Source organism: Limulus polyphemus, unplaced genomic scaffold (genome assembly GCF_000517525.1).
Source record: "Limulus polyphemus unplaced genomic scaffold, Limulus_polyphemus-2.1.2 Scaffold4968, whole genome shotgun sequence".
NCBI lineage: Eukaryota > Metazoa > Arthropoda > Merostomata > Xiphosura > Limulidae > Limulus > Limulus polyphemus.
Window position 1 is genome coordinate 30,823 of NW_013670578.1, and position 10,900 is coordinate 41,722.

Sequence of the window (10,900 nt, forward strand, 5' to 3'; positions counted from 1 at the left end):
GGGGAAATTAAGTGAATTTCAAAGTTGTATTGTGAAAGAATAAACTAGTTTTATTTAAGAAAGGACTTGTGTAGCTCAAGTTTCATCGGAAAGAAATTATACGGGAAATTAACTAACGACCAGAGACGTAACAGTATGTTTACCAAGTGACATTTTTTATTTGATTGTATTTGATCGCGGTAATTTACATTGAGTACGAAATTTGGAACGATGATTTCTTTGACAACGTAGTAGGGAAATTCTGGTTTAGTATTTTCTCAATACAAATAATATAAAGATTTTCTGGAAGGAATTAGCACGAAAATAACCTAACATATTTTCAGTTATACAAAGTTAATTTCTTACAGAGACATCTGTTTCTCTTATTTATGTGCATGATTAAAAAGGGTTAATATTTTTTCTGCAAAATATAAGGCTTAGAATTCATAAATTTTTCTGGGAGTTTTAAATTTTGTTGGCAATCCTCAACATTTGGATATGGTTGTTCTGTGTGTACCGAGGCATGAGTCTTCTGTTACAAATAATAGAATTTAACATTTTACAAACTGAAATAAATATAGATCATGAACAAAAGTATCCTTTTACTACTAAAGATACACATTGAACATTGAAATTAAACGATTTAAACTCTAAAACTATTTAATAAAAGAGAGACATCCTGCACATTGAAATTAAAAGTTTTAAACCCTAAAACTATTTAATACAAGAGAAACATCCTGCACATTGAAATTAAACGATTTAAACCCTAAAACTATGGAATAACTATATTTCTGTTACGTTTTTTATTTTAATTAGCAGGACATTTGATAGATAGAGAATATATATATATGAATTTAATTTTTATTTTACTCTGGTGATCTGTAATAAGATATGAAAATATTAGAAAAACAGTAACAGATGAATATAATGTAGTAACATTTAATATTTTATAGAGAAAGTTCTTACTGAGAGGAACGGTAAAGGTAAGAAAAATATTTGTTAAGGCTCATAACTGTAAAAAAATGTATTTGAACAAACATAAAATACCAAGAATTTAATATGGAAGTAATAATGACATTTCTCCATACCTGTAAATACAAATTGTGGAAGTAATAATGACATTTCTCCATACCTGTAAATATAAATTGTGGAAGTAATAACGACATTTCTCCATACTTGTAAATATAAATTGTGGAAGTAATAATGTCATTTCTCCATACCTGTAAATATAAATTGAGGAAGTAATAATGTCATTTCTTCATATCTGTAAATATAAATTGTGGAAGTAATAATGTCATTTCTCCATACCTGTAAATATAAATATGGCCTCAGTGTCAGTAACTTGCGCTAACTTTGTACTGACATTCTGTAACATTTTGTAGGAGGCTGAAAAATTAGTTTCAAAATCCCTTAAAAAAGTCATACCATGACCTCAGTGTCAGTAACTTGCACTAACTTTGTACTGACATTCTATAATATTGTGTAAGAGATTGAGGTTCCCCGATAAGTCATGATCCTTCTAAAACCTCCAGCGCGCATGCTCCCAGCGTCGCGTGACTTCCACTGTCGGAACAGTATGTTACATTAAGTTAGTTTTGTGTATATATATATAAAATTATAATCACTATTTACATGTACAAAAAAACCCGAAGCAGCTGTGCAACCTGCAGTTAGCAGGAATGGGACCATCTTTCTAAGTTGTCTAACTTCATGTTCAAATACGACAATAATATTAAATTGTTTCGCTGTAATAACAAAAATACAAAGACAAAGTAAACACTGCCTCTGGTCCATGAAATATATGTTTAAACGGCTTACAATAATGGTTTAATTGCCTAGGGTAACTACAGGGGTTAGGGAAACAGAACTAATCCAAAATTATCATGCGAGTCTTGCAACTCAAAAGAATCGTAAACCAAAACCAAAACCAATCCTGGTTCTACAGGCTGTTTGACGTATACAGTGTTGAGCCTGGCACAGTTGTCCCCTATTTGTATTACGAGCGTTCGGAAGCTGAACCAGAATAAAATGCAGTCACTACAGTACTGTAACATGGTAAGTAATGGTAATGTGTTTCACATAATTTATTGTACTTTGTAAGAACCTAGTTAGGCCTATGATGCACTCCAGTGGTTCAGCGGTAAATCTACATGCTTACGACGCTAAAGTTCGGGTTTCGATATCCGTGGTGGGCAATTCGTAGATAGCCCATTGTGTTACTCTGCTCTTAACGACAAACCAAACGCACAACCGTTGAAATACTGTGTGGTTGTAGTGATCTACTTAGTGTAAGATTTTTAACTATGCAAAAGTAATATTAATGCAATATGTTCTGGTAGAAATATACAGTTTAATGTAAATATTAATATACGTACATCTGTTAACTTTAATATGTATATTATCTTCAGTTTAATGTATATATTATCTGTTAATTTTCATGTATATATTATCTGTTAATTTTCATGTGTATATTATCTTCAGTTTAATGTAAATATTAATATACGTACATCTGTTAACTTTAATGTATATATTGTCTTCAGTTTAATGTATATATTATCTGTCAATTTTTATGTCTATATTATCTTCAGTTTAATGTAAATATTATCTGTTAATTGTTATGTGTATATTGTCTTCAGTTTAATGTAAATATTAATGTATGTACATCAGTTAAATTTTATGTGCATACTGTCTTTCACATTTGGCTTATATATACCATTATTTCATCTATACTATGTCGAGTTCTAACATTTTATAAAACTTGAAAGTTTACAACTCCAGACAGTAATAACCAGAACTGTTTTCATGAATACAAAACCAAAACTAACCGTTTGACTTGATAACACAATCATCGTATTATTTTTATCTTACCTCTGGTTATTCCTACAGTGTTTCTCATCTTGATGTTCTTATAATATCCTTGACTTGTCTGTTGTATTACCAGGTTTTATTTGAACGTATTGTATCCTTGGATTATATATGTTACCCCGTTGTATCCTTGGATTATATATCGTGCAGTACTGTTACCATGTTTTATCCATGGAGTACGGTTAACATGTTGTACCCTAGGGTTGTATATCGTGGAGTACTGTTACCCCGTTGTATCCTTGGATTGTATATCGTGCAGTACTGTTACCCCGTTGTATCCTTGGATTATATATCATGCAGTACTGTTACCATGTTTTATCCATGGAGTACGGATAACATGTTGTATCCTAGAATTGTATATCATGGTATACTGTTACCCTGATGTATCCTAGGATTGTATATCGTGGATTAGTGTTACCCTGTTGTATCCTTGGATTGTATATCGTGGAGTACTGTTACCTTGTTGTATCCTAGGATTGTATATCGTGGATTAGTGTTACCCTGTTGTATCCTTGGATTGTATATCGTGGAGTAGTGTTACCCTGTTGTATCCTTGGATTGTATATCATGGAGTACTGTTACCTTGTTGTATCCTAGGATTGTATATCGTGGATTAGTGTTACCCTGTTGTATCCTTGGATTGTATATCGTGGAGTAGTGTTACCCTGTTGTATCCTTGGATTGTATATCGTGGAGTACTGTTACCCTGTTGTATCCTTGGATTATATATCGTGCAGCACTGTTACCATGTTTTATGCATGGAGTACTGTTAACATGTTGTATCCTAGGGTTGTATATCGTGGAGTACTGTTACTCTGTTGTATCCTTGGATTTTATATCATGGAGTACTGTTACCCTGATGTATCCTAGGATTGTATATCGTGGATTAGTGTTACCCTGTTGTATCCTTGGATTGTATATTGTGAAGTAGTGTTACCCTGTTGTATCCTTGAATTGTATATCGTGGAGTACTGTTACCCTGATGTATCCTTGGGTTGTATATCGTGGAATACTGTTACCCTGTTGTATCCTTGAATTATATATCGTGGAATACTGTTACTCTGTTGTATCCTTGTATCACATATTGAGGAGTACTGTTACCATGTTGTATCCTTGAATTATATATCGTGGAATACTGTTACCCTGTTGTATCCTTGTATCATATAACGTGGAGTACTGTTACCATCTTGTATCCTTAGATTGTATATCGTGGAGTACTGTTACCCTGATGTATCCTTGGGTTGTATAGCGTGGAATACTGTTACTTTGTTGTATCCTTGGATTGCGTTCTGAGTTCTATACAGCAACCTAATGTTCCCGAGTTGTACAGCACAGCACAGTATACTGAGTTCTACACCACAACATAATGTTCCTGAGTTGCACATCACAGCACAGTATACTGAGTTCTATACAGCAACATAATGTTCCTGAGTTGTACAGCACAGCACAGTATACTGAGTTCTACACCACAACATAATGTTCCTGAGTTGTGTGGTGTACAACTCAGGAATATTATGTTGCTGTATAGAACTCAGTATACTGTGCTGTGGTGTACAACTCAGGAACATTATGTTGCTGTATAGAACTCAGTATACTGTGGTGTGATGTGCAACTCAGGAACATTATGTTGTGGTGTAGAACTCAGTATACTGTGCTGTGGTGTACAACTCAGGAACATTATGTTGCTGTATAGAACTCAGTATACTGTGGTGTGATGTGGCACAGTATACTGAGTTCTACACCGCAACATAATATTCCTGAGTTGTACACCACAGCACAAGAAATACCACACAAAATTTGTACACCATCAATCTCGTTTCAACAAAAAAACTGAAATGAGAACTTTACAAGTTACATTGAATATCACATGGTTTTGATCTAAAGTCGGAAGCAGAGTTTGAGGTTGAGCACAATAAGCTACATGTGCTTTGCCCACCACGGGTATCGAAACCTGGATTTTAACGTTATAAGTCTTGCACTGTGGGGAGCGCAGTGTGTTAGTACGAAGTATTCGTAGCTACTACGATAATATTGAATACTTTTGTGAAATCTGTCAAAATACGTCCTAAAAAAGTTTGTCTGATAGTTGTAACAGAACAAGTACAAACTACCTGCAAACTTCACATTGAGAATCGTGTACTTGTCAAAACCAACATGTTTCAAAGATAGCTTTACCTGTTCCAACAGTACTAGAACCACGAACTTTACCGGACCTGTTTTTATGTCGGATCTCTCATGAAGAAGCATTTTGTTAAATGAAACCATCGAATTAGCTAACGATTTAAAATCAAGATATTGTAAGAAACAACTCTGTGTAAGTTTTGAAACTTGGTTTTATCGACTCGCGTTTTATTTTTATAAAGAAATTTATGAACAAACTAAGTAGAGTTGAGGACCTTAATTTTGCTTATTTCTTTATTGTTGAATTTTGTGCAAAGCTACTCGAAGGATATCTGCGTTAGCTGCCTCAACCTTTGAGTTGATAAACTAGAGGGAAAGCAGCTAGTCAACATCACCCACCGTCAACGTTTGGACTACTATTTTTTACCAACAAATAGTGGGATTGAGCGTCAAATTATAACACTTCTGCAACTAAAATGGCGAGCATGTTAGGCGGTGGGTTTTGATTTTCGGTGTTTTCTGTAACTAGGAATGTTTGTTCTATTACACAGTGTCCACAAGTTATAAAAAGAACACAGTGTCTTGTGTAACTAGGAATGTTTGTTCTATTACACAGTGTCCCACAAGTTATAAAAAGAACACAGTGTCTTGTGTAACTAGGAATGTTTGTTCTATTACACAGTGTCCCACAAGTTATAAAAAGAACACAGTGTCTTGTGTAACTAGGAATGTTTGTTCTATTACACAGTGCCCTACAAGTTATAAAAAGAACACAGTGTCTTGTGTGTAACTAGAAATGTTTGTTCTATTACACAGTGTCCCACAAGTTATAAAAAGAACACAGTGTCTTGTGTAACTAGGAATGTTTGTTCTATTACACAGTGCCCTACAAGTTATAAAAAGAACACAGTGTCTTGTGTGTAACTAGAAATGTTTGTTCTATTACACAGTGTCCCACAAGTTATAAAAAGTGTCTTGTGTAACATTCCTAGTTACACAAACAATGTCCTGTCCACTATTACTGGTCTCAATATATGGAAAAGTGTCTTATCGTTCCAGTAATTTCTAAACGATAAATTAATGTGATACTACATGTTCCAATACGTTTTCTTTTTTTCTGTTTCATACTTACTTTTGTATTTCACCATAACCTGTTGTGTAGTTTAATTCCAGGAATAATGACGAATATTAACATAACATAACCTATTGGTACATATCGGCTGTTCCATCTTCTAAACTAAATTCATACAATTAATAACTAAATTTAAAAAAATCTTAACCCATCCCTTAACACACATTGTCGTATCAGTTTTTGACAGCTTTTCACATGTTGCAACACACACTGTTAAGTGCACGAGATTTAATAGTTTTTATACTCAATCTGTTTACGAAAATAGTTCAAGGTCACGAGCTATCAACTACTTTAGTAACAAGTGTTGAGCAACAGTAAAGACAGAGAACATCAACAGTTCTGACCTTTAGAAACAAAAAATATATATATATAGTTTGTGTGAAAAAATCACAGATAGATAAGTTTATCTACATGGCATGAATAAATGAAAATACGTATATACTGTTAAATCACTATGACAACTACTAACACTTGTTTAGAAGCAGAATATCCGAGTGGGCCTATACGTTATGTACGTGTAGTGTTGATATACGTAAAACTCACCCCTACGAAAGTTTGTCAAGGCGTATTCAAATGAGTAAGAATATACGTGAACCCCAAACTATCATTTGTTTCACCACTTAGTTTTGTTTTTATAGAGCAAAGCCACACAGTAGACTATTTGAGCTATGTTCAAAATGGGGCATTGAACCCTGGATTTCAGCGTTGCTAGTCAGTAAACTTACCGCTGACCACAATTTATCATTGAGTTATACCAATTTCGGAAATCCCAGCCCTCATCAGAAACACTTAAAATTGTATTTAAACTGCAACACGTAGCCAGCGAATACCAGTAGATCCGAGAAGTGGGTTGCTATGTGCTTGTAGTGCGAACTGGTACACAGCAACTTTAGTGACGTAAGCATAATCATCGCTTTTCGTAACGAATCAAGCACCACGTGGAAGGTGATGCTATACACGACATCAGATTACAGGTACGTTGTATAATTCAAGCAAACAGGTATTTCGTCTGTGCAATAACAGGATCATTACTAAATTATGACCTATTAAAATTCGATAACTAGGGCGAAATGGGAAAATTTGAAGCAAACAAAATACTGATTCAATAGTTGAAAGGTTACATGCCACAGAAAATTATATTTAATATATATATTGCATTTTACTAACATTCCTTGAAATTTGATTTGATTATGAAAATTAACGTAATGTACTTTTATGTATCGTCTGCATATGGGTTATTTTCCCCTTTTACTTTATAGGTTTGCCGATCTACTATTATTCAGAGAAGTTATTATTGCCCCACAAATTGCATATTGTAATAAAAAAAATGATGTTTCATACTAATGCATGTTATACGTTCATTCGAAGCGATAACGTGTATATATACCTTATCGAGTGGACTTAGTAATCAAACGTTATATTGCCACACAGAGGGTGGCGGATTTTCCTACATTTTACCTGACTTTCGCACGAACTATGGATGCCTCTGGCAGAACAATAGGCAAATGACAGGATGTAAACTACAGTTACGTTATGATCCAGAGAACCGGGGAGAAATCGAGGCCACCCCCCACTCCCCCAACCTTCCGTTTGTTACAAGGGGTCTTTCCCCGTTTTTCTAAACGTAAATACGATACTGGAAATGTGTTGTGTACAAGCCGACAACCGGGGAGGGACAAAAGTATAAAAGCCTTAGAGGAAACAGTGTCAGGGTCACAGCAATATTTAGAGTGGGTAAAATCTGACGGTGGCCTCATTCGGAGAAAAAGGTCTAAAAACATTCCAGAGCCGAAGTCCGTTTTGAAAGTAAGCGAGCTGAATAGTGCGTGTTGCAGAAGACAGCTAAGGAACATCTTGATTGATTTCAAAAGACAGGTTTGTGATTGTGATCAGTTCAAATATCTGAACAGTACTTCCGGATCCTCTTTAAATAGCACAGCGAGCTTAATTAGCAAGAGATTGGGGACTTTAACCAAACACTTCACACCCGTTACCTCACGTAATGATAACCAGTACAGTCCCAGCTTTTACACAGTGCAGGATTCTTTAAGTCAAGACTCCGGATTTGTCAGTATGCTTGTTGAAGGGCAGGTTCCCACTGGAGTTTCTCATTTTAAGGTTGGAGAACTTATCCACAAAGACATTATGGTAAAGGACGAACCTTCTTGTGACCTCCACAAGTCCATGTTTGGTCAAGCGATGGAGACTTTACACTCGAATTCGTGTTTTGAACGGACATTAAAGTTATCTAGAGAACAGTGTATCGCAGAACCCGTCTTAATGAAGAACGGATTTTATCTCGAAGAGCCAAAAAACCTTGATGTTCTGTACTGTATGATAGCAGATGAGGATGGAGACAGGTAAGAATAAAGATTTGTCCTTGTGATAAACCCTCTATTAGCGGTACAATAAATTCATAATTATTAATTTTATATCGATGTTTATTTCACTTGAAATAGAACAATAATTGGTAATTGTGCTGTAGAAATAGCATGTATAACGTAGTATTATGTGGTAATGAATAGAAAAAATACTAACAACTGTTGAATGATTGTGTATATATATATGTGGTAAATATAACGTAGTATTATGTGGTAATGAATAGAAAAAATACTACCAACTGTTGAATGATTATATATATATATATATATATATGTATAAAATTTTTCAAATAAACTGTATTACATCAAAAGCGTACAGGCGACCACTCAGCACTGTATAGCTCTGACGAAATTATAATATAATCTACAATATATTTATTATATACGTAGATGTACACGCCAACAAAGTTCTAATATAACAATGTAAAATTATACCGTTTGTACAAAAGGTATCATTTTAAAGTGAAAATGTCTCCGATTATAGCTCCCAAAATCATCGGGGATTTTCCGTCTATCAGACATAATCAAAACAACAGATGCATAGCTAATCAGCATGTAACCGAAAACAAAGGGGATTAGGATCTGAGTGCTAGAACCCACAACGTCCCAGATCCCACTATTACTCACCATCTATAGCCGGTTGTGGGTATGATAGTTATCCCTAAAAAACCCATAAAAATAGAAATAAGATATTAAACCACCATTGATTTCTATCATAGATCATCCAACCTTCTCCTTAGTATATTTACTCAGATATTAAATTACAAAATATACAACCTAACTGTGGCATTTCAAGTAATAATATTGACACTTTATCACTGCAAGATATTGATAACTATTCAATATAGTATAAGCAGTGATACTTCAAATAATATTTCAGTTAATGTTTTTATTATTAACTATAAACCCACCTATATAGTTCTGATACCCCTTCCTCCCCCCTTTCTAAGAACATGACTTTCAAGTATAACTGGGTAAACTGAGCCAGGCCTAATTGCCTGAAGTTGGTCTTTCCAACCCAGAAATACTGAAAGTATTATAAAGTTAACGCTGGTCTTTATAATAAGATTATATAATATAATATATATATATATTCGACATTCCAACCATGATTTGATCGTTTTCACCGTTAAATAGGATAGATTGGTTCAGAAAATAGCAATACCATCGAGAAATGAAGAAACCTACAGGCGTCCCTGGGTTGATTTCTATAACTTTTCAGACTAAGCTTTTCTTGAACTAATGTCGGGGAGAAGAAAAGAGAAAAAAAAAATGACACCCAAAATTAGTTTTGCATAAAAATAAAGAGAAAAATCAAATAACAGTCAGCATCTGTGGGGGAAATAGTTTAGGGGTGTGACTTTGTTTGTTTGTTGTTAAGCACGGGGCTACACAATGGGCTAGCTGTGCTGAGCCCACCACGGGTATCGTAACCCTTTTTTATCATTATAAGCTTTCAGATTTGCCGCTGATCTGTGGGGGTGGGGGCATTTAGGAATGAATAAAACCTTTTAATCCTATTTCTAGGAATCACTCACGATTAATTTACACAATCCACATAATATTTTATGTAAACCACTGAAGCAACAAACAGTGGGTTAACCCTTGATTATTTATCATCATTGGTATTATGTACTTGCATTTAACGTGTTCATGGAATAAATATATATAATTTTACAGTTAAAAAAAAAGAAGACTTACAATCTTCTACAAAAATTATAATTATTTCTAAAATAGATCTATAGATAATAACGACAAAAGCATTAGCCACGTCATTCTTTTATCTTTTTCGTAAGGCTATGAAAATGAAAATGGGGTCCGAGGAACTTTTTTTTTTCTTCTGCAGTAGGGGGGCCGTCGAAGTGAGAGGCTTTTACCTCCGTACTTCCTCTACATGTCTAACCCATTCACTTAATATATTTGCAGTTTTAATCACGGGAGAGGCTTTGAAATTCACATTTATTCTGTTGCTATAATATAATTGGCTTCGCCTAATTTAGAGAGAACAACAAGCGCATTGTTTCCGGAACCTGACTGCAAGCGTGTTTTATTTGTCATGCAGGTAATTTCTTTTAAGTAAGCTATTTTCTGTTTCTATGACCTTCACTGTTCCGGTCCATGCATGAGTCATGCCCCTGGAGTAGGCATAGATTAACCGAAAAGTTGCTAATTTAAAAACAGGAATACATTCCACCAGTAGATCATTCATCAAACATACTACTGTGGTCAATACATTGAAAACACAAAATCCTGAATGTTTCCTGGTAAACTTTATAAAAAATAAAGGAAACTTAACAAATGTACATGTTTCAACCTGCCGTAAACGTACACTATTTACTCATAGAAACGAGCGTGACTACGAAATATTATGGCATTATAGCAACTGTACACATATGCAATATATATATATATATATATATAT

At 34.4% G+C, this 10,900-nt stretch overlaps 1 protein-coding gene across 1 annotated transcript in view; it reads left to right on the forward strand.

Annotated features, from left to right (window-relative positions):
- Nucleotides 1-6,600: 6,600 nt before the first annotated feature.
- The window catches only part of LOC106471927, a 13,066-nt gene continuing 8,766 nt past the window's right edge, over nucleotides 6,601-10,900 (forward strand). The window contains exons 1-2 of the mRNA XM_022400553.1: nucleotides 6,601-7,071; nucleotides 7,357-8,457. Of these exons, the coding sequence (XP_022256261.1) occupies nucleotides 7,631-8,457 (827 nt within the window). The 5' untranslated portion in view covers nucleotides 6,601-7,071; nucleotides 7,357-7,630. The remainder of the gene's footprint in view (nucleotides 7,072-7,356; nucleotides 8,458-10,900) is intronic.